This window comes from Macadamia integrifolia, chromosome 5, assembly GCF_013358625.1.
Source record: "Macadamia integrifolia cultivar HAES 741 chromosome 5, SCU_Mint_v3, whole genome shotgun sequence".
Lineage (NCBI taxonomy): Eukaryota > Viridiplantae > Streptophyta > Magnoliopsida > Proteales > Proteaceae > Macadamia > Macadamia integrifolia.
This window is the reverse complement of record NC_056561.1, coordinates 20,512,938-20,538,198: the sequence shown is the minus strand read 5'-3', so window position 1 is coordinate 20,538,198 and position 25,261 is coordinate 20,512,938. Positions and strand designations below refer to the sequence as shown.

The 25,261-nt window shown below is 40.9% G+C and overlaps 2 protein-coding genes across 3 annotated transcripts; both read left to right on the top strand.

Annotated features, from left to right (window-relative positions):
- Positions 1–1,586: 1,586 nt before the first annotated feature.
- On the top strand, positions 1,587–7,243 carry LOC122079310 (4-coumarate--CoA ligase-like 9). Its single transcript, XM_042645675.1, has 6 exons — positions 1,587–3,058; positions 4,417–4,606; positions 5,642–5,790; positions 5,901–5,968; positions 6,515–6,617; positions 6,715–7,243. Exons 1-6 carry the CDS (start codon positions 2,030–2,032, stop codon positions 6,838–6,840), a joined length of 1,665 nt encoding a protein of 554 aa, XP_042501609.1. The 5' UTR covers positions 1,587–2,029; the 3' UTR covers positions 6,841–7,243.
- Positions 7,244–9,808: 2,565 nt separating this feature from the next.
- On the top strand, positions 9,809–24,908 carry LOC122079309 (4-coumarate--CoA ligase-like 9). 2 transcript variants are annotated; one of them, XM_042645674.1, is made up of 6 exons: positions 9,809–11,184; positions 22,159–22,348; positions 23,521–23,669; positions 23,746–23,813; positions 24,268–24,346; positions 24,470–24,908. In XM_042645674.1, the coding sequence occupies exons 1-6, from the start codon at positions 10,096–10,098 to the stop codon at positions 24,593–24,595; spliced, it is 1,701 nt and encodes a 566-aa protein (XP_042501608.1). In that variant the 5' UTR covers positions 9,809–10,095; the 3' UTR covers positions 24,596–24,908. The 2 variants fall into 2 exon arrangements, with proteins under 2 accessions (XP_042501608.1, XP_042501606.1); XM_042645672.1 differs by having other exon boundaries at positions 9,811–11,184; positions 24,268–24,370.
- The last annotated feature ends 353 nt before the right edge of the window (positions 24,909–25,261 follow it).

Below are 25,261 nucleotides of genomic sequence, written 5' to 3'. Positions count from 1 at the left end.
AAAAAAAAAAAAAAAAAAAGGTGGGCAAAAGGAGAGATTAATTAGGAAATGCTTGGTAGTGTAGCTCCAATGCCCAAACCTAAGGGTGTGAATTTGCCACTCTACCCTGTGAACATATTGATGCTCATGTGCCTTCTCACATAGTAAGATATGAGACCCACACTAACATCCTCTCTCACACTTGTGTACGATACTATTCTTTATATGGCCATTGGTATGCCTACATATTCCTCCCACACTAGTGTCTTGAGGAACTTTATCCCTAATTTAAATGTTTGGGGTAAGTATCTACATGCCCAAGCAAGCACACGTATAGAAAGAGAGAGAGAGAATGCCACTTGTAAGCTGCAACTCCTAATGTGATGTTGGTAAACACACTTCATCACACTTACACCCTTTCTCACGTTCTGACTCATGTGTATACTATTATCTATACGGCCATTGGTGTGTCGTGCAAATTTCTTCCCATACTAGTGTTGTGAGGAATCTCTCCCTAATTTAAAGTTTTGGGTTAGGATCCATGCACCCATATGTGGCATAGTAGAAGGTGCTATGCAGAGAATAAGATCCTATCTAATTTATTGGGTCCCATTCAGTGATTGAACGATTGGGAAGATCAGGTTATATGTATTCATGTATTGAGATGCATGTCCAAGATCTTCTCAACCCTTATCAGTAATTAAATACCCAATTAATTGGAGAAGAGCCCAATCTGACAATCAATTCATCAATACAGTGAACCACATCCACATGTATCTTATCTTATTTCTTTCTTTTTTATTTGTTTATTTTTTTTATTTTTTTATGAACCACATTTATCTTTTCAGCAAAAATAAAAAAATAATATATCATATTAACGAGAGAGAGAGTATGTATAAGGGTCACCTGCCATCCTATTCATCTGTGTTGTTGGTAAACAACTAAACACACTTCGTCCCAGTAGGGGTGTCAACTTTTCTGGTCGAACCGGTAAACCAAAAACGATTGGTTCAGCCCAAATTGAAGCCTTATCGTGAATACTTCGGACTAAGCTTTATTAAACCAGGAAAATAAAAAATCGACCGACTGAAACCATAAACAAGGACCAAACCTGATATAAAGAATCAGATAGAAGTCAAAACCAGAAATTTTTCCCATAATACTTAAGGGGACAGTTTTCCTTCAACCATGTTCAACGTAGTGTTCGAATGATCTGAACCAAGAAGAAAGTAATTACTGAATTCGTACTTTAGAAAAATCAAACATTAATTACTCTAAATGTGTGTACTTTTCTTACACCCACAGTGCAAGAAAACTTTCGTTAATACTTATTATCCACATCCAAATTGAACCAGACTACACCTAATATGAAGAATCAAAACCGGCCAAATCAGTCCGAAACCAAATATACTCTTATCGGGCCACCTTTGGTTTGACCTACTAATCCACCCAAATATCGGTCAACCCAAACTAACCGACCAACTGACAGCGTCCGAGCCGCGTGAGCATTACAAAAGATTAATTGATTTTACAAACCAATACCCTATTTCAAGGTGTTGCCGACGCCGAAGGATTCGTGTTCGTATAAGGCTGCGACCTGCGAGAGACCAGAGAGCAATCTGTCTTGTAGATCCTATGAGGTTAGTAAAATTAGAAACGGCACGGGAGCGACTTTCACACTATTTTCCCTTTTATTAACTTCTTTATTTAATTCAACTCTGACATTTTCTCTTCAACGCTCCTCCTGTTCACGTAGTGTTTTTGTTTTCAAATTCTGTCTCGTTTCTGTCAAAGATTCAAAATTTCGCCTTAAATTAATTACTGAGAATGACATAAAAAATCGATTCCCAATACTCTGAAGTCTCAACCCATCAGCGCATTATTCACAGCCAATTTCAAAACCAGTAATTAATGGAGATTATTACCATATCAGTTCTTTAATACTATATAAGATGGAGATTCTGTGTAGTCTGGAGATCTATATCTTAGTTGGAACTTTGGAACTCGACCTGCGTTACGGACCAGAGAAGAAGAAGAAGAAGAAGTGGTGATGGAAACCAGTCGCAATCTTTCAATAGACCCAAAGAGCGGATTCTGCTCTAACACAAAGATCTACCATAGCCTCAGAACCCCCGTGCCACTTCCACCGGAGACCCTCCCCCTTTCCGCTGCTGCTCAAGCCTTATCTCTACTTCGCAACACCAAATTGTCGCCGGAAAACACCACTCTACTCATCGATGCCGCCACTGGTTACCGTCTCTCCCATTCCCAATTTCTTCGCCGGGTTAAAGCGCTTTCTGCTAATCTGCAAACTAAAATTGGTCTCTCCAGAGGCGACACGGCTTTCATACTATCCCCAACCTCTCTTCAAATCCCAATCCTCTACTTCTCTCTCCTCTCCCTCGGCGTCGTCCTCTCTCCCGCCAACCCGACCAGTACAAAGTCCGAGATTTCAAACCAAATCGATATTAGCAAACCAGTGGTTGCCTTCGCCACGTCAGCCACCGCCGGTAAGCTACCTTCTTTCCGGCGTGGCACGGTTCTCTTGGACTCGCCTGATTTCGAATCCATGATGACGACGACGACGATGTCTGGGTCAGAATTGGAACCGGTGGAGGTGAAACAGTTAGATCCGGCAGCGATTTTGTACTCGTCGGGGACGACCGGACGAGTCAAGGGTGTGGTGTTGAGTCACCGGAACCTCATTGCGTTGATCGCTGGGTACAACACCTTGCGGACGGAGAAGGTCGAAGAGAATCCGTCACCGGCAGTGGTACTGATTACGGTGCCATTGTTCCATATATTCGGGCTATTTATGTGTGTGAGGGCGGTGGCTTTGGCGGAGACGATGGTGTTGATGGAGAGGTTTGACTTCGAAGGGATGCTGAAAGCGATAGAGGCTTATAAGGTTGGTTCCATGCCGGTGTCGCCGCCACTTGTGGTCGCGATGGCGAAGTCAGAGCTGGTGGACAAGTATGATCTTAGCTCGCTTCAGTTGGTGGGGAGCGGAGGAGCGCCGCTTGGGAAGGAGGTTACCGAAAGATTTGCGTCTCGGTTTCCTAATGTGGAAATAGGACAGGTAATATCCACTATAATCATTTCACCACGTGGTAATTCATACAAAATCGGGATCTCGTTGGTATTATTTCAGACAAAAAAAAATCACCTATTAGAGTATGGAATTTCCATTTTTCCATTCTATACCGGTGAAGGAAATCTGCCTTTCCTATATTTCAAAAGGAGAAAGGATAATTGTTCCTATGATTACCCAGTCGAATGAGTTGGCATCTAATACTTGTCATTTTTATTTTGGAATATCTTATTTTTTATTCTTGTAATGGTAAAAATTAAATAAGACAAGTTTTGGATGTTGACTCATACCATCAGGTGATTATACGAGTAACAGATTCCCATCAATTGAAAAGTAATCTTCTTGTTGCTTTCAACAATAGTAGGATGAGCGTTTCATACTCCCGTCTTCGTAAATTTTTTCTCCAAACATTGTTCTTGAGATCTCTTCTTTTAATCATTCAAATACATATTTCTATCAACAACAACTAGTTCAATTGGTTAAGGTGTTAGCTTGTTGAAGCATCTACTGTCATGGCATGTCCTGACACTTGAGTTCGTGTGCCCATAATTTCCCCCCGCCTAGGCTGCCCTTTCTTGAGTTAGGATGTCGCCTCAACTGCCATCTTTGTTGGTGTATAGGAAATGTTAAAAAAGAAAAAACACACTTCAAAAAAAAAAAAAAAAATGCATCTTTCTCTTCTTAGTTGAGAGCATACAAGTTGGTTGAAGATAGCTATTAGTGCAGTTTTGTATGATCTTTGAGATTGAATCCTAACTCATAATATTTGTTAAAATAAAAGGAAGAAACCTTTTGACCATTGATGATTTGACAATATGATCAGACCATATATTAGATTTTCATTTGAAGATAAGGGGATGCAGTTTTGTTATGTAGACTTTATTTGTTTCATTGTAAAAAATAATTTTTTTATTCAAACAAAGAATGAAAAATTTAATTTACTCAAAACATCATTTTACATAAAAACAAATGGAGCCATAATTAATAAAAAAAAAAAAAAAAAAACTTGTGGTGGGTATTCTAATTGTTAATTCGCCAATTGAATGTTAGGTACAGAAAATTTGTTCCTCCCATGCTGAAAGATTTTTTATTTATTTCATTTTCAATAAAATACTGAGGCACTATATAAACACTAGAGCACAAACAATATTTAACATTTTTTTTTAAAGTACAATTCGATGGATTCAAAGCACCTCAAATTGAATCTTTCTTTAATCCAGTGTAATAGTGTATGACTCCACTGTTGAAAATGGAGTTTATTCAACGTTTTGCCAGCTTCATATAAAAAACAAATTAAATGTAATTTTTGTAACAAACAATTTCAACTTTCTATTTTGATGTCTTAGGGTTATGGGTTGACCGAATCAACAGGAGGTGCAGCAAGAATGGTAGGGCCTGAAGAGGGAAAGCAATATGGCTCTGTTGGCCGATTGGGTGAGAATCTAGAAGCCAAGATAGTTGATCCTGTGACTGGGGAGCCCTTGCCTCCAGGCCAACAGGGGGAGTTGTGGTTACGAGGACCAATCATCATGAAAGGTAAGGTTTAGTTTCTTAATAAGTACCCTTAATTTAGTAAGAATCTAAATTTTGTGAGAGTAAAAAATTCATACGCCATCTGTGTGCTTATTTTTTCTCCATAAAAATTCACTCTTAATGAAAATACTTCATTCTCTCAAATTAAATACCAACGTTAGTAGTTAAAGATGTGGATATCTTGTCGCATCCAATCTGTCTCTCTCCTCAAAACCTTCATATTGTATGATTCCTAATGAAAATCCATTGTTCCCCGAAATTAATACTCGGGTGTCGGAGGGAACCCATTTTGTGGTCCTAATGGTTATAGATGTTGGTATCTTGTCACCTTCTAGGCTTCAACAGTTCTGATTGTGGTTCTGGTCCACTTTTTTTCTTCTCAAAGCCTCTCTATTTTGAGATTTGTAATGGAAATCCTTCATTATCTTGAGTTAATACCCGAGGCCCAAGGGAATCCTCTCGCACTTTGTGGTTCTGGTAAAAAAGACGGTTATAATGTCACTTCAACAATTTTACAAAAATTGCACATTAAATAATATAAAAATAAAAATAGAAAAATCACATTAAGTCATGGTTTTAAAATTTGGAATTCGAATTGGTCAAGATTGATCTTGATTTCAATCGATCCAACACAACTGATCCTTGTTCAAAATCTAGGGTTAGGACAATTTGGGGTTAATTCGGATTGAATCAGAATTGTCTAGGATCGATCTTGATTCTGGTTGATCTTTGTCCAAATTCTAGAATTAGAGCAATGAGGAGCTGATTCATTCTGATATCAGTCAATTCCAATATGATCTGAATCAAAATTGCTCTAAGTATAATCCAAATTCGGGTTCCAGGTTTTCATCTTTTCTGTAAATATCCTTATAAAACTTTATTGTAGGTTCCATTACCAATTGTTTATGGATCCTTCCATTTAAAAAAGAAATCAAAAATCAATAAACAATTTGAGTGTAGGTTCCATTTACAATTTTAAACCATCGGCCTGTCCCTCGTTTGATGAATAGTCTAAGAGAGTGCTTTAAAAAAATGTAGGTTATGCTGGAGATGATGAGGCAACAGCTTCAACCTTGGATCCAAAGGAGGGTTGGTTAAAAACTGGAGATCTTTGTTATTTTGACTCGGATGGCTTCCTTTACATTGTTGATAGGTTGAAGGAATTGATCAAATACAAAGCATACCAGGTAGCTAGTAGTTTAAGTTGATATTATTAAGAAATATGTGCCATAGCCATTGCTTTCTATAACCTTGAAGGTTAGTCATTATCTCATTCATTCTACAAAAAATGTTGCAGGTTCCACCAGCTGAGTTAGAGCATTTGCTCCAATCCCATCCCGAAATCACTGATGCTGCTGTGATTCCGTATGTATCTGATAATGTTATACCTTTTTCATCAACTAAACCCAAAGGGTAGCTGAGTTGGCAAGGAATTTTCGCATCAGGAAGAGTGTGGTTCTGATTTCAACTCATCTTACCTTCTTGGGGCCACTCGAACGAGGTGTTTAGTGCTATTCACTATTTTCGGTGAAAGTTGAACGTTTCACATTTAACCCCGATATGACCCGGTTCTAGTGATTGTGGGGTTAATATGGACCCACGAAACTAGTCAGACCAAAGATTTGGATACATGTTGTTAGGAAAAAAAAAATTCAACTACTTGATATCATTGACTGATACCGACAAGCTTGGATTAGCCCCAGAATTAGCATATTTCAGACATTTAGGGTTTTTCATATAAAATCAGCCCGAGCCGAATACGGGGGAATCGGCATCTGGTCTCAGCCAGTCATCGAATCGATCCGATTTTTAAAACCCTGACCTAAAAGTTTTTGTACTATTTTTATTTTCATCATCTTTTCCACTTCAAATTTATATCAAATTTCTTGTGTTTGTGGCTTTGTGCCACAGGTATCCAGATGAAGGAGGGGGCCAGATTCCCATGGCATATACAGTGAGGAAACCTGGGAGTAATCTTACTGAAGCTCAAGTTATGGATTTTATTGCTAAACAGGCAAGATTATCAATCACTTCCCATAACCAAAACAACAATTTATTTTCCTATATTTTCATGGATCTCATTTTTGTAATTTTATTTTATTTTTCTTCAGGTGGCACCATACAAGAAGATACGCAAAGTTGCTTTCATTAACTCAATTCCCAAAACTCCTTCTGGGAAGATATTGAGAAGAGAGCTCGTCAATCGTTCTCTTTCTGGTCCTTCAGCTAAACTATGATGATCCCATTTGCAGGTCTTCTAGCTTGGAGTCCAACCCTTTTGAATTCCTCATCTTCTCTCTAATTGTGGGTGACCATGACTGAAAGTCAACCATGGGCAATTCCTCACCATTGTTGAAAACCAATGGCTTCCACAGGCACTTTTCATTTGTGTCCTGGCATGTACAGTTCACGTATCTTGTGCCAGGAAGAATTTTCACATGTGGGTCTCTTGAAGCTTTTATTGATGCTCCTCTGTGTACTGATTTTGATTTGTTAAGAGGTTTTTATTGAATGATAGAATAACAAAGTGATGTGATACCCATGGCATTTCAAAGAATAAACCCTTATCCAATATTCTAGTGACGCTTCAGAGGAACAGTATTGCATACGTCTACTGCAACCAGAATCATTAAGATGTTATTTGTCATGTACCTAATCATTTTGTAAGCTGTGTGGACAGCAGTATCACTAGGGATTCTTTTGGTTTTAATCAAACCCTAGTCGAGGAGACTGTTGATTTCATGTTAGACGTCATATTCAACTTCTTGGTTATAGATGATTTTGTCTCCAAACCTTAGTTATTCATGCTTTTTATTTGAATGAAATTTCTATTACCCAAAAAAAATGGTGGGACTCTTTTTAAGAATGTAGACACACCCTATATTGGAATCCATGTAATGTGAATCAACCCCAAGATGGAACAAGCCCAACAAGCTCCTCCAGTAATTGATGGACTCACTTATGGAGTCACATTAAAACACACTCCAGTTGTTCTCAATCAATTAGGACAAAAGTAAAAGAGCACTTTTGCAAAACAGTGGAAAACTGAAGCCGAAAACAAAAATAGGAGTTTGAAAGAGTATGTGAGAATGAGAGAGACTTAGAGCACTTATAATAATCGTCTAAAGTGTCATGGATCCCCTTTATTTATTGAGGAGAGTTGCCCCTAAGAAACAACCAACCAAAGAGGCCCAAAGGATGTCTCTAAAAGAAGAGACAAAACACTAGCAGGTGCAAGGGTCTAAGTAAGATCGTTGATGTCGGTGAAACTGATAGAAATGTATGCCTGTAAGGTTTCTGACAAACCCTGACTTTGAATACTTGTTGGCCAACATCTAACAACAAACAACCATCATCGGAAAATACTGCTGAGGCCTTGCCTTGCCTTGCCATGACTTTGTCTCGACTCTGTGAAAATAAACCCCGAATCTCCTGGAGACGAGAGAATAAAGAGTTATTCCAAGAAACAAAATGGGAAAAAGCTGAGCATGCTAGCATTGTGTTCAATCATGTGTCTGCCCTTTTATTCTGCTCTACCGATTGGTACACATTGTTAGCATCAGCAAGTGAATGGCATGCCTATCCTCTATCCATATAATATATATAACTCACTTTACTCTCTTCCACAATAAATGTAAGACTAAAAAGTTTCCCACTTTTTTACCCTTTTTTTTTTTTTTGGGATAACAGAAAGGAAGAAAACCTAAACATTACATATTCGATCAAGATTCATATCACCAGTTCTATTGCTAGTTAACATACCAATAGAGTTGACATACTCAAAAGGAAATAGACCTATAAGAAACATATATATTAAAAAAAAAAAAGATGAAAAGAAAACTACAGCCAGGTTCCGTTAGTGGGTTGTGGAATAAGTTAAGTAACCCTTATTTAAAAACCAAACTTCAGTGATAGTCCATCCACTTTAGACCTTCAAGAATACAAAAAGACTCTGGCTTCATTTGTTGTTGTCATCTAGTGACTCCAATAGCAATGTCAAAAGATGTCCTGAAACAAAACATCCCACTCTTTTGCTTTATCAAAAGCACCACTAGTGAAACAAGTTTTTTTTTTTTTTTCAAAGGCCACTAGGCTAGGCAAGACCCACCGAAGGGCTAGCAAAGGGACCACAGGGCCACACTTATTGCGATACTAAGTACCACTATGTATTTTTTTGGAAAAATTACTTAGACACCCCTTGTACTATGGCCCAATTGCTTAACACTCTTAAGGTTTAAATCTATTATTTGAACCACCTTCGCATTTTAAGATTTTTTACAACTAGCCCTTGTTCGTTAGTCAATCACTATTTAGTGATGACATCATGGGTTGGGAAACTCCTAAATGCCCAAAAGGGTAGTGAATTGAATACTTGGACACCCCTATAAAATTACCAGATTGCTTGGCACCCTTAAAGTTTAAAACTATTACTTGAAGCCCCATGAAACTTGACGGGATTAGTCTACTGCTAATGGTTGAATAGAAAAGACCATTTTTCCATTCTGAGTTATTCAACTAAAACTTGTGAAGTTTGAATGACCAACTTGCCAATTAAAGGTATTAACCTAAAAAACTAAAATCGATTCACTACCCTTATAGTATAGTTTGGGCATTTAGGAATTTCTCAACCCCTGACATTAGCATTAAGACTGTGTTTGGTGGGCAAGAAAATAAATTTTTGTACTTTTGCTGAAAAAAAAAAAATCTTGCCAAAAACACAAGAAAACATAAAAAAATACAAAAACTTTTATTTTCTTTTCTTCTAATGATAGCCAAACATACATATATTTTTTATTATTTTTTCACCGGTTCATTTATTTTCTATTCTTTTCTTTTCTAGATTCTTTTTTCTTTCATTTCTTTTCTTTTATTCTCTTGGCTAACAAACACAACCGAAATGATAAATGATTAACAAACAATGGCTAATTGTAAGAAATCTTAAAATGCAGGGGTGGTTCAAGTAATAGTTTCAAACTTTAGGATGTTCAAGTAATTTACTATTGTAAGGGTAAAATGGTTTTTTCTATTCAACCACTAACATCATACTAACACTGTCAGGTTTTATGGGACTTCAAATAATAGTTTCAAATTTTAGGAGTGTCAAACAATTAAGTCATAATACAAGAAGAGTCTAAATAATTTTTCCTATATTTTTTTTTTATATATAATTCAAGGTGTGCTGCAAAGGATGAACCGGTGACCTCCACATTCTTACGCTAGCGGCCAACTGCCTAGACTGAAGCTCATCCCCCCCTTTGGCATGGTTTAAGATATTGTAATCCAGTCTTGGGATTAGACAAGGCTGCCATTGATTTGATCTTGATCTGAGTCTGCTCCTGTGTTCCTGGATCCGAAGTATTATCAAACTTTGCAAGTTTGAAAGATAAGTGGGAGACAGAATCAAAGTCCTTTAACGACTTTTGAAAAAGAAAAAAAAGACTTCCACTAGTGGCGTAGTGCCTAAGCCAAGCATTTGTAAAGGACGAGGTATTATGAAACTTTGCAATAAATACAGTTTGATGAAGACCCTGATCAACGCTGAAGAAATGGAGAACCTTACCACTCCCAATCTTTCGATCGGTCCGAAGAGCGGATTCTGCTCTAAGACAAAGATCTACTATAGCCTCAGACCCCCGGTGCAACTTCCGCCGGAGACAATCCCCCTCTCCGCCGCTGCTTATGCTCTGTCTCTCCTTCGCAAGACCAACTTATCGCCGGAAAACACCACCGTACTTATTGATGCTGCTACAGGCCACCGCTTCTCCCACTCCCAATTCATCTGCCGGGTCAAAGCCCTTTCCAGTAATCTGATTACCAAAATTGGTCTCTCCAAAGGTGACACCGCCTTCATTTTATCTCCAACGTCCCTCCAAATCCCAATCCTCTACTTCTCTCTCCTCACCCTTGGTGTCGTCATCTCTCCCGCCAACCCAACTAGCACAAAGTCCGAGATTTCCCACCAAATTAAGATCAGCAAACCAGTAATCGCCTTCGCCACCTCCGCCACCTCCGCCACCGTCGGGAAGCACCCTTCCTTCCGTCATGGCACTGTTCTCGTGGACTCGCCTGATTTTGAATCCATGATGATGACGTCGGAATCGGAATTGGAACTAGTCGGGGTGGACCAATTAGACTCGGCAGCGATTATGTATTCGTCGGGGACGACCGGTCAAGTCAAGGGTGTGGTGTTGACTCACCGGAACCTCATCGCTTTATTGGCAGGGTTCCACGTGCCGCGGCCGGAGACGGATGAGAAGAATCTGCCACCGGCGGTGTTGCTGATTACTTTGCCATTGTTTCTTATATTCGGGTTGTTAATGTGTGTGAGAGCGGTGGCTTGGGCGGAGACGATGGTGCTGATGGAGAGGTTCGACTTCGAAGGGACGCTGAGAGCGGTAGAGGCGTATAAGGTGGATTTCATGCCACTGTCGCCACCGCTTCTGGTGGAGATGGCGAAGTCGGAGGTGGTGAAGAAATATGATCTTAGCTCGCTCCAGGTGGTGTGGTGTGGAGGAGCGCCGCTGGGGAAGGAGGCCATTGAAAGGTTCGTGTCTCGGTTTCCCAACGTGACAATAGAACAGGTAATGCAGTCATTCGATATATCCATCTCTTTGGAATCCCTTCTCTTTCTCCTTTCGGAAAGGTAAACGTTGCGGTTTTTCGGTTTCGGTTTCGGTTTTGATTTTGGTTAATGGTACAACTTGATTTGATTCGCAATGTGTGACGTAAAAATTAAAATACAATCACTTATTAAATCATTTCATGAAATAAAATCAAAATCAACGCTTCCTAAATGATTTCATGAAAAATGTGGCACCAAAAAATTCACTTTTATATCAAAAACTATTAAATAAACATAAAGAGGGGTAGCGTAATCTTTTTGCGTTCACCTACTTCTAGACATTTCTTTGGTTAAACGGCAAGGTTTTCCCCTTCCATTAGTTGAGCTATTAGCTCTAAAAAAGCTAGAGGACTATCGGACCCTCTCCTATGATTATTTAATATAAACATATCCCATTTTTCTGATGTTGAAGATTCAGAAGGATGTGACCTATTCAAGAAAAGGATGGCCATGGTGCTAGGTAAGGATGTGAATTTGTAATCGAAATAATTTATTGAAATCGAATCGATCCGTTTATACTGAAATCGTAAAACTATTTAGTAAATGGTGCGGTTATGGTTTCAAGTTTCAGGCCGATTAGCTAAATGGGTCGAGTCAATTTTAACCGCAGAACCCGCTGGTTTCAAACCGAATTGAAACCATTTAAAACCGTTTAAATCGATCCAATTAATCCGTATAACAATTAAATAAAGAAGGGGTAGTAATCCGTATAACAATCAACAATTAAATTAAGTGTCCATCTTGCTTTGGTATGATTTATTGCAATTCAGTTCAAGTTTAGGCTTCAGATCATGAACTTGTAATCCATATATGTTACTATGTTATTATGTTATCATAGATGAGGTGTTTTGGCTGAACCACTTGTCATTTTAAAATTTTATGCTATAGAAGGCTGGATTTGGATGCTGTATGATATTAGTTCTAAATGTTTGAGAATGACCATGCAAAGAAATAGCATTAGATTATCAAATTAAAACATACCATCATTAATATAGAATCTCTTATTTGTGATTTCCAATTATTTTTTGATAAGCTTATGGTCTTCAATTTAGAGATGGTTGCAAGTTATAACAAATCGATTGTGAACCGTTTTACAAACCGTATGGAATAAATCGAAACCGAAACCATTTAAAACCGTGAAATCGACACCGTTTAGAAACTGTGGAAACCAAAACCGTTTACTAAACAGTCACGATTTCAGAAAGTATAACCGTTTAGTAAATGATGCGGTTATGATTTTAGTCAAATAAATGTGAAATGAATCGATATGCACCATTTAAATCGAAACCAAACCGATTGACACCCTTAGTCCTAGGGTGCCCACTCTCTCTCTCTAGAATTGACCCCCATGCCCCTTGCATCCCAAGCCTCTCATTGATTTAGTTGCAATCTCTAAGAAAACTAATGGCATGTCTATCCCTCTCCATTTATTTTATATATAAATCAAAACTTAATCAATTTAAATAGTACAAATGGTTGAAATAACGATTTCATGGTTTTGATATAAGTAAATGCTTTTGATTTGATTTTGAGGTGTCAAAATCATGTCTACATCATTAGGTTTGACTGGGTATAACTCAAGGCCTACTTTATCGTTTATTAAATGTGTCAGGTTCATATAACGAACACACAATGTAAAGGTAGTAGCTCTATCCCCACCCAATCGGAATCAACTAAGACTTACCATCGACAGAAACCCCCCCCAACCCGACCTTCTTGTTTTTTTGCCCCACCTTCTTAATTCATTCAAATCACAACATGGTTAATTTTTTAATCCTCCTCTGTTATAAAATTTATGTGTTAATTTTGGAATAATTTTGTAACACTTTCGTTTTGCCTTCTACTCATTTATAATAGTTCTTATTCTCCCCCTCTCAACAATTAAGCGGTGACTTATATCATAAAATTTGTGTTGATTTAATTGTAGTATTTGAAACTTCTTGTTTAGGAAATTTTTTAATCCTTCCCCATATTTTTTTAATAGTTGTTTAATCATCCCTAATCTTTGGGTATTTAGTGCTTTTAGTAAGAATTGAATAGTTCTTATTCAACCCCGATATGACCCGATCCATGTAGTTGTGGGGTCAGTATGGGTCCGCGGGACTAGTCAGGCCAAAGGCCTAGATACCCATCGTTAGCAGAAAAAAAGAACCCCATATAATATGGACCAGTTTAAAGAACATTTAGCCTTGATAAAGACAAACCTAATTATGGACTAATAATCAATAAATTGAATAGAATTATGTATTCATACCTTGTTTTACTGGGTCCAATTACTTAATCATGCAATAATAGTATGAGACTATAAATTAATAGGAATCAATTAAACTTGATCAAAACCAATCAAGACTGACCATTGACCTCCTAAGCATGTGGTGATTTACATTTAAAACGAAATCTTGATCAATGATTTTATTTCAAAGAAAAACAACCAATTAGAATTTGTAATATATTTCTGTCATTTTATTGAAAATTTGCCTTGTAAGTTTGATTTTTTTTTTTTTTTTTGGTAAGATGGCAAGTTTGACTGTCATGTGATGCTTTCAGCTCTAGTAGGATTAGAGTTTCATCCTCCCATCTTCCTAAAATTTTTCCTCCTGTGGCCAACTCTTGGGATCACCTCTTTTAATCCTTCAACCCACGTTCTAAACCTTGGGATCGGTCATGGCTCGAGGCCGATATTGTTCTGACATTGATTTATATCGGTTTAAATCGGATAATATGCGGATTTATTCTTATTTTCTTTTAATCAATTTTTGTTACAAGTGTACTCTTAGATTATACATATGAATCGGGGATCAATTAAGGACGATGCCATTTCAATCTGACTAATACAAACCACTACATTCTGATTTTTAGAACCATGCCTTCAACTTACGGTTTAAGTTCACGTTATCAGTCACTGTTGATTCTAATCTGATTTTACTGTAAACGGTTTTAAATATTTTCTTCTTCTTCTTCTCTTTTTTTTTTTTTTTTTTTTGCAGTCTGTATCATTACACCTATATGAGATCCACCAGAAACTGGATCGATGGGTTCTAAGACCGATAGCTCAAACCATGCTTCAAGCATGTATCTGTTAAGGGAAAAAAACATTTTCTTTACTTCATTGGAAACATTAAACTTGGTAGAAGATGCTTACTAGTGCAATTTGTACGGTCCTTATTTGTTGCAAAGTTTAGAGATCAAACATTCTCTAGGACCATGACACCTCATATAGATTATGAGCACCAGCTTAACTCTTGTAGTGGCAGCTTCGGTTGAAGAGTTGGTGTTCAAAGAAAGACATCATAGGATCGAATCTTATCATATTTGGGTGAATGAATATAGTGTGTAGAAATATGTGATCATTTCAATGCTCAATAAGATAGAAAGTCCAAAAAAAAAAAAAAAAAAAAACCATCTAGACTCCCTCTCTCTCTCTCAGACAGACAATGTGGTATGCATGTTTTATTAAAATTAAGATGCTGTTTTATTTTTTTTTCGTCAATATTCATTTTTTCTAGAATTCAGATGCCGCTTTATTTTTATATTTTTATTTTCCAAAGAAAAATCTGTCAAGTTACTAAGCCTTTTCCCAGTTTAGTTATTTTATTTTATTGTTTATTTTTGGTAAAATCCATTTTAAGCTTTCATGTGATAATATGAAGGGGATGTGTTGTTATGTAAAGCTTGTTTTATTCGTTGTGAAATATTTTTATACAAATAATGTTTTACGTGAAAATTATTAGAAATTTTGAATCTCTCCGGTTAAGAGGTTGCTTATTCCTTTTATTTTTAATAATAAAATAGTAAGTTGTTTTATAAACACTAAGGCTAAGTTTGGTATGGAGTATATATTCAACAAATCATATCAAACACAATCTTAGACTCTTCACTGTGCATACAAGATTTCATGTATCTGAATCGATCCACTATTTATTTAATATATATATATATATATATTTATCAATCATCTTCTTAAACTCAATATTTTGAGAGGTTTAAGCACCCCCACCTCTTGAAAATTTCAACTCTAAGAAAATCATCATTAAAGTGAATAAACTATATAACCATATATGGTAGACTTTTTTGAAAGTAAAACTATATTTGGTGTAGTTTTTTGGGATGCATAACCATGGTTTTAAGTATCGGTGCTTATCGTGCCGTATTGGCCGATATATATCCGTATCGGTAGGCATCGGCACGATACATACCGATATGCTACGAGGAATTTTGGACCTCTTTTTGTGTATCGGCATATCGTACGTATCGTATCATGCCGTACCGTATCGGTACCGATACGTACGATACTCTACGATACGAACTTTTGAAAATCTGAAAATTCTCTAGAGTATCGGTACCGTATCGGTATGTATCGAAGGTATCGTGCAGTATCAAGCCGTATCGTATCGTATCGTTACGATACGGCTACTTAAGTGTGAATTTTTTGTTGTTTGAAACAAACACTTAACACTCTCACCAACAGTTTTCTATATTTTGCTTATTTTTTCCCCTTTGATTCACACACCTTTTTGGAGACTCAAATGGTAGATTGAAATAAATATTGTGGAAGTGAATGGTTCAAAGAAGGAGAGAAACATAGTCCAAGAAGAACCTCGAAGGCTTGAACTTGAAATTTGAAACATTTGAATAGTAAGTTCTTGAATCTTTACTCACTTTTTTCAACTTTAACCTTAGATTTTCAAGTTTTTTTATAAATCTAAGGTTCATCATACTTAGAATCACATTTTATGCATCATTATTACATGAAATCATTGGATTTATAAGGATTTACAAACTTTTTTCAAGAGAAAATGAGGGTTTCAATTTTTTTCAAATTTCTTAGATCTACTCATGCTTAATGGTTAAAAATGTTTAGATTTTTTTTATGTTATGTAAAAACAAGTGTTCTACAACTTCCATGGAAATTTTTGATTTTTCTCAAAAAAATATATTTTTTTAATTTTTTTATTCCGAAGTTAATTTAAAAAAAAAAAATTCTCAAAAAAAAATATATTTTTTTAGAAAATTTAGTTCATTCAACTCTTAAAAATAATGTCATAACTTATAATTACTAAATACATGATTTCAAATGAAACCCACATTTTTTCCCCAAAAAAGTGAGGGTTTAATTTTTTTTTTTTTATTTCTTAGATCTACTCAAATATATTGGCCGACCACAACACTCTTCACGGCATTCATCACAGTGGCAATGGCAATGAGAAAAGAAAAAACTGTAAAAAACTCAAACCTTATCATTTTTGAACATTTTCAACTCAATATATTTGTCTATCAATACGATACCATCTACTTAAGTATTTATGCATTCTACATGTTATATATAGTTTTTTTTTTAACTTTTTTTTTTTTTTTAATGTAAAAATTTATAAAAATGTGTTCCCTATCAATTTATGTGTGTATCTTTAGCATATCTCCGATACGATACTGATATAGCCAAATCATACGGCTCAGTAGGGTGAGGACACGTGTCGCCCGCCAGGTAGGGAGTACGAAGACTCTATCACGCTCTGTCACGTCGCTTGCATGTGGGGAATATTCCCCACAAGGTGGACCCCAGAAGGCAAGAGGAAACCCTAGCCCCGAAGAAGCATATAAGGAGGCCAAGAGGAAGGGAAGAGGTAAGCTCTGAGACCCTCACCATTACTCCCTTATTGAACTGTGTGGCCGACCCTGACTTGAGCGTCGGAGGACTAACCCCGGACAAAGTTCCGGGCCTCCGTCGTCTGTGTTTGTGTAGGTTCAACTAGCGGGGTTTTTTGGCAGCAACAGATTGGCGCCGTCTGTGGGAACGACGGTAATGGTGGGGAGAACCTACAACCGCAAGAGGACGAGAGCGGCGTCCAACATGGACATTAGAGAAGAACCTTTAGGGGGGCTTCCTCCCTCGGTGGAGATAGGACGAGAAAGGGGCAATGACGACCGGGAAGTATCTATAAGGTACCCGCGCTCAGGCGGATATTCAGTACGCGAAGGTAGTGATCCTCCGCCCTCTCCCGAAGCGCAAGAATACGTGACGAGGGAGCAATTCGAAGCCCTCCAGAACAAGTATGACCGGATGGTCGAGACGATGAGGGAGGTCTCCAAAGCTGTCTCTCAGAGGACCGACGGAGCACCGCCAGGCCCCCACATCCAGCCTGAGAGGGCTCGAGACGAGGATCGGAGCAGTACAGGATCTATAAGATCTGGTCATAACCTTTGAAACCGAGCAGTGAGGGAAAGTCCCTCACCCCGACGTAGGACGCAGCGTGCCGCCAGAGATCCAGATGGGGATCGGCGCCGAGGAGACAATGAGAGGTATGAGGACTCGGGGTTGGGGCGGATGATCCTAGAACTGAAAGACGAGATCAAGAAGGTGGTAGAAGATCAGACAGGAACCCACGAGCCAGACCTCACTAATGACACGGCTCTAGCTGATGAGGTCATGAGGGATCCACTCCCGATCGGCTTTCGCCTACCCAAGTATGACACTTATGACGGGTCTACGGACCCCGTCGATCATCTGGAAGGCTTCAAGGTCGCCATGCAGTTCCATCGAGTCTCGGAAAATATTATGTGTCGCGCCCTACCATTAACATTCAGAGGAGCGGCAAGGCTATGGTACAACCGTCTACCGATGAAGTCGATCCACAGCTTCAGCGATCTAGGCTACTTCTTCGTGAAGGGATTCTCCAGTAGCCAACCCCTTCAGAAGACCACGTTGAACTTGACCAACATCAAGCAACATGAAGGAGAATCACTGTGAAACTACATAAAGCGCTTCCAACAAGAGAAGGTCACGATCAGAGGTCTGGACCCGAAAGAGGAGTTCACAGCCCTACTGGGAGGCGTCAAGGATAAGGAGCTGAAAAGGTCTTTGGCGAAGCGTACACCGAGGAACCTGGCCGAGTTGAGAGCTCGATGCGATAAGTACATCCAGATGGAAGAAACCCTTCAAGCCGATGGAGCAGAACCAAGCCTCGTACAAGAGTAGCAAGCACACTCGCATTTTGTAATTTTTGCTCTTACGCACTTTTAAGTTGTAATTCCTCATCCTATACCCTGGAGGATCTTATTCATGGAAATTATGAAAGCTGGTTTACGGCAATTAAGAAGAACTCTCCTGTTTGGTGACCTTTACTCTGCCAAATGAATACAGACGAAGGTCCTCACCTCGGTTGGGAGTTAGGCCAAAGCCGAACAGACCTGACCGAAGGTCTTTACCTCGGTTGGGAGTTCGGCCAAAGCCGAACGGACCTAACCGAAGGTCTTGACCTCGGACGGTGCTCAGGCAAAGGCCGAGCCGAACTGACCGAAGGTCCTTGCCTCGGCCGGGGCTCAAGCTAAGGCCGAGCTGAACTGACCGAAGGTGCTTACCTCGGTCGGGGGCTCATGCTAAGGCCGAGCCAAACTGACCGAAGGTCCTTGTCTCGGATGGGGAGTTCGGCCAAAGCCGAACGGACCTGACCGAAGGTCCTCACCTTGGTCGGGGGTCGGCCAAAGCCGAATGGACCTGACCGAAGGTGCTTACCTCGGACGGTGCTCAGGCTAAGGCCGAGCCGAACTGACCAAAGGTCCTTACCTCGGTCGGGGCTCAAGCTAAGGCCGAGCCGAACTGACGAAGGTGCTTACCTCGGACGATGCTCAGGCTAAGGCCGAGCCGAACTGACCGAAGGTCCTTGCCTCGGTCGGGGCTCAAGCTAAGGCCGAGCCGAACTGACCGAAGGTCCTGACCTCGGACGGTGGTCAGGCTAAGGCCGAGCCGAACTGACCGAAGGTCCTTACCTCGGTTGGGAGTTCGGCCAAAGCTGAACGGACCTGACCAAAGGTCCTCACCTTGGTCGGGGGTCGGCCAAAGCTGAACGGACCCGACCAAAGGTCCTTACCTCGGACGGTGCTCAGGCAAAGGCCGAGCCGAACTGATCGAAGGTCCTTGCCTCGGTCGGGGGCTCAAGCTAAGGCCGAGCCGCACTGAACGAAGGTCCTTGCCTCGGTCGGGGGCTCATGCTAAGGCCAAACCGAACTGACCGAAGGTCCTTGTCTCGGATGGGGAGTTCGGCCAAAGCCGAAACAGACCTGACCGAAGGACTACCTCGGTTGGGAGTTCGGCCAAAGCCGAACGGACCTGACCGAAGGTCCTCACCTTGGTCGGGGGTCGGCCAAAGCCGAACGGACTTGACCGAAGGTCCTCACCTTGGTTGGGAGTTCGGCCAAAGCCGACGGACCTGACCGAAGGTCCTCACCTTGGTCGGGGGTCGGCCAAAGCTGAACGGACCCGACCGAAGGTGCTTACCTCGGACGGTGCTCAGGCTACGACCGAGCCGAACTGACCGAATGTCCTTGCCTCGGTCGGGGACTCATGCTAAGGCCGAGCCGAACTGACCGAAGGTCCTTGCCTCGGATGGGGAGTTCGGCCAAAGCCGAAACAGACCTGACCGAAGGACTACCTCGGTTGGGAGTTCGGCCAAAGCCGAATGGACCTGACCGAAGGTCCTCACCTTGGTCTGGGGTCGGCCAAAGCCGAACGGACTTGACCGAAGGTCCTCACCTCGGTTGGGAGTTCGGCCAAAGCCGACGGACCTGACCGAAGGTCCACACCTTGGTCGGGGGTCGGCCAAAGCTGAACGGACCCGACCAAAGGTCCTTACCTCAGACGGTGCTCAGGCTAAGGCCGAGCCGAACTGACCAAAGGTCCTTGCCTCGGTCAGGGCTCAAGCTAAGGCCGAGCCGAACTGACCGAAGGTGCTCACCTCGTACGGTGCTCAGGCTAAGGCCGAGCCGAACTGACCGAAGGTCCTTGCCTCGGTCGGGGCTCAAGCTAAGGCCGAGCCGAACTGACCAAAGGTCCTTACCTCGGTTGGGAGTTCGGCCAAAGCCGAACGGACCTGACCAAAGGCCCTCACCTTGGTCGGGGGTCGGCCAAAGCTGAACGGACCCGACCAAAGGTCCTTACCTCGGACGGTGCTCAGGCAAAGCCCGAGCCGAACTGACCGAAGGTCCTTGCCTCGGCCGGGGCTCAAGCTAAGGCCGAGCTGAACTGACCGAAGGTGCTTACCTCGGTCGGGGGCTCATGCTAAGGCCGAGCCAAACTGACCGAAGGTCCTTGTCTCGGATGGGGAGTTCGGCCAAAGCCGAACGGACCTGACCGAAGGTCCTTACCTTGGTCGGGGGTCGGCCAAAGTTGAACGGACTTGACCGAAGGTCCTCACCTCGATTGGGAGTTCGGGCAAAGCCGACGGACCTGACCGAAGGTCCTCACCTTGGTCGGGGGTCGGCCAAAGCCGAACGGACCTGACCGAAGGTCCTCACCTTGGTCGGGGGTCGACCAAAGCTGAACGGACCCGACCAAAGGTCCTTACCTCGGACGGTGCTCATGCTAAGGCCGAGCCGAACTAACCGAAGGTGCTTACCTCGGACGGTGCTCAGGCTAAGGCCGAGCCGAACTGACCGAAGGTCCTTGCCTCGGTCGGGGGCTCATGCTAAGGCCGAGCCGAACTGACCGAAGGTTCTTGCCTCGGTCGGGGCTCAAGCTAAGGCCGAGCCGAACTGACCGAAGGTCCTTGCCTCGGATGGGGAGATCGGCCAAAGCCGACGGACCTGACCGAAGGTCCTCACCTTGGTCGGGGTTCGGCAAAAGCTGAACGGACCCGACCGAAGGTCCTTACCTAGGACGGTGCACAGGCTAAGGCCGAGCCGGGCTGCCCGAAGGTCCTTACCTCGGTCGGGGGCTCAAGCTAAGGCCGAGCCGAACTGACCTAAGGTCTTTACCTCGGTCGGGGTCTCGACAAGGCCGAGCCAAACTGACCGAAGGTCCTTGCCTCGGTCGGGGCTCAAGCTAAGGCTGAGCCGAAATGACCGAAAGTGCTTACCTCGGTCGGGGTCTCGTACAAGGCCGAGCCGAACTGACCCAAGGTCCTTGCCTCGGTCGGTGTCTCGGACAAGGCCGAGCCGAACTGACCCAAGGTCTTCACATCGGCTGACTGAAGCTCTCGGTTGCAAGCAGAACTAAAGCCGAAGGAATAAGGCCGAAGGCAGGAAAAAGAGGGAAAAATTACAATTACAAAAAATTTGGTTACTCCCACAGGAAGAGACTCCTAGCGGGAGTAAGGGGGCTCTTGATATACCCAAATCATACGGCTCAGTAGGGTGAGGACACGCGTCGCCCACCGGGACACGTGTCGCCCGCCAGGTAGGGAGTACGAAGACTCTATCACGCTCTGTCATGTCGCTTGCATGTGGGGAATATTCCCCACAAGGTGGACCCCAGAAGGCAAGAGGAAACCCTAGCCCCGAAGAAGCATATAAGGAGGCCAAGAGGAAGGGAAGAGGTAAGCTCTGAGACCCTCACCATTACTCCCTTATTGAACTGTGTGGCCGACCCTGACTTGAGCGTCGGAGGACTAACCCCGGACAAAGTTTCGGGCCTCCGTCGTCTGTGTTTGTGTAGGTTCAACTAGCGGGGTTTTTTGGCAGCAACAGATACGATACCCTCTGATACGTATCTTAATTTTGACCGATCGATATGACGATCGATATCGATACTTTAATCCTTGTGCATAACAAACGTAGGATTGTTTTAAATTTTATTGACCCAATTTAATAGGGATGTTTGAAAAAAAAATTAATTAATAGGGATGCCTACGTCAAGCTAATTTGGTACGAATTCAAAGCACACCTCCATTGAATCTTTCTTTATTCAGTCTATGACTCAGAATTGGAAATGGCATGCACCATTTGCTTCATAAAAACCAAAGGGAGAGGGATCACTATGACGTCAAAGTGCAATTTTTCATAAATGACTTTACGAGGGGTGGGTGGATGATTGGATCGTCTAATAAACTGCGTTTAATGAGGAGAGTCGTGGATTTCTTTTTTCCGAAAAATATGAAAATGTTCTTCAATGTTAATGTTGTTTTTGTAACCACAAATCTTTCAACATTCTTTGATGTCTTAGGGCTATGGTTTGACTGAATCATCAGGCGCTGCAGCAAGGATGGTAGGGCCTGAGGAGGCTAAGCAATATAGCTCTGTTGGCCGACTAGTTGTGAATCAAGAAGCCAAGATAGTTGATCCTGTAACTGGGGAGCCCTTGCCTCCAGGCCGACTTGGAGAGCTATGGATACGAGGACCAATCATCATGAAAGGTGATGCGTATAATATTTTTTAATTATTATTATTATCATCATCTCTAAGGAACTGCTAAGAGGACCGATCATTATTACTCACTCACACGAGAGAGGTAGTTATATTAGGGCCGTTTGATTTTGTTTTCAGAAATGATTTTTTCCTTTTTTGGTGTTCAGAAACGAAAAAACACCCAAAAAATTGTTTGATTTTGATATTTTTATTTCACTTATTTTTAGAAACAAAAACAAAAATAGAAATTTTATGCTTATTTCTGTGTTTGAAAATAAGAATGAAAAAACAAGTTAGACTTATTTTTTTGTTTCTAGAAACAAATGTGAGTGACAAAAGTTGTTAAAAAACCTATACTTCACTCGACCTACCCAAACCCCAATCCATTGTTGAAACTTCTCGCTATCTAGATGCGGTGATTCCAACCTGGTTGTGCGAATCGCATAATTTTGAATTACCTTCATTCTTTTGAAGCTCACCTACATAAAGCATACCTACAACTCCAACGTCATGGCTTCACTCGTGAGTTGCATTCCTACAACGTTGTGCTTTCACTTATGTCTTGAACTTGACTACACTGTTGAAAACGTTTCGGGAAACAAAAATATCAAACACCTTTTTGCAATTCCAAAGATCGTTTTTTAGCACAGAAACGGCAAAAACCGTTGCTTTGTTTTTAAATACAGAAACAGGAGAAACAAAATCAAAGGGGACAAATACACACTTACACAATCATATATGGTTTTGATATCATGTTTTCTCTTTTGAGGATGTCCCAAAACAATTTTACATAGGTCCCATTGAGTCTAGATCCCCTCCCATGGACGATGCGTGATGGGGTGGTTAGCTGCAGAGGAGAGGAACCTGATTTGGTTCCATTACTAATTATTTATGGATCTTGCCATTTAAAAGGAAAAAAAGACAATTTGAGTGTGAGTTTTAACCAAAGCTATAAAAATTAAAATTAGGGTTTAAATCGGTCCTTGTTGAATTAGCGGATCATTCTAGAATGAGTCACAAAAACCCTAGAATCAGCCAGAATCATGACCAGTCATGGCCGATTCCAATTCAATTCCAATTTTTAAAACCTTAGTTTCAACCATTTTAAAGTCATCATCTGATCACCCTGCCACTTGTTTGATGAATTGTCTAACTGAGAGTAGTGCTTGTAAAAATGCAGGTTATGTTGGAGATGATGAGGCAACAACTTCAACCTTGGATCCAAAGGAGGGTTGGTTAAAAACTGGAGATCTTTGTTATTTTGACTCGGATGGATTCCTTCACATTGTTGATAGGTTAAAGGAATTGATCAAATACAAAGCATACCAGGTACTTTCATTAATTAAATTGATATTATTAAGAAGTATCTGTCATCATCTCATTCAATCTACAAAAAATATTGCAGGTTCCACCAGCTGAGCTAGAACATTTGCTCCATTCCCATCCTGAAATCGCTGATGCTGCTGTGATTCCGTATGTATCTTATAATGTTAAACCTTTGATCAACTGCTTTGATTCAGATTGAATGAGAACAACTGTCCAGTGCAGTTGCTGAGTTGTGTGCAAAAATTCCATGTTCACTAGGAGGTCTCGAGTTCGAGTCTCTTGGCTATTACCTACTTCCCTTCCTACCTATCAAAAAATAAATAAATTAATGAAGATTCAGATTGGACTGATCCCAAATCAGCAGTCCCAATTGGGATTGGACTGATCCCAATTGAATCGATCGATTTGGGCTAAATTTTTGAAAACCCGAAGCCCACCTGCCATGAAAGGAAAAAATAATGTTTTTGTGGATATTTCCTCTTACGCTGCCATTCGCCCACACGCAAAAGAAGAACTACACTTTCCCATTTTTATTTTAATTCATTATTTCTACTTATACTGGATGAAAACTTATATCAAATTTCTTGTGTTTGTGCCACAGGTATCCAGATGAAGAAGCGGGCCAGATTCCCATGGCATATACAGTGAGAAAACAAGGGAGTAATCTTACTGAAGCTCAAGTTATGGATTTTATTGCTAAACAGGCAAGACTATATCAATCACTTCCCACTTCCCAAACAACAATTTATTTTCCTATATTTTCATGGATCTCATTTCTGTAATTTTATTTTATTTTTCATCAGGTGGCACCATACAAGAAGATACGCAAAGTTGCTTTCATTAACTCAATTCCCAAAACTCCTTCTGGGAAGATCTTGAGAAGAGAGCTTGTCATTCGTGCTCTTTCTGGTGCTTCAGCTAAACTATGATGATCCCATTTGTTTGCGTAAAATTACAGTGGCATCTAATTATCAACAATGGAAATTACTGCAACGTAGTGATGCTTCTTGTAACAAGAAACTTTAAGATGTTATGGAGAAAACGGTGTGGCTAAGTAGTGCCATGGGTCATTCTCCTTAATACTGTAGATGTTCCTTATGAAGCAATTTGGGCAGTTGTTGCACTTACTTACCGGGCTGTGTTGAGGCACACTCAAGTTGTGCTCGACAAGGTTCTAAAACTTAGGAAGGGCAATGCCCATACCATTTCAATACTATTTTGGAATGGACTGTATTGAACAAATCTACCTCTATTTTTTTTTCTTAAAAATCAGATTTTATTATGATTTTACCCTTGAACCATACATGTAGAATAGGATCGGCAAGGTCAGGATCGAGGATTGGGTCGATACCTTTCTGATCTGGCCAATATAGATTGTTCCGTTCCATTTTTTAGAACCACAGTGCTCAATCAACGAAGACAAGAATGCAATGATACTTTCTTAAAATAGTAAAAACTAGAGACAAATAGATTTGGAATTTGAGAGAGTATGTGAGAATGATACACAGGGCCATATGATTTGTTTCTTGAAACTGCTACAACTCTCCAACGTCGGTGACTCCAAAGAGAAGATTTCTCGCTGCAACTCCTCAAAA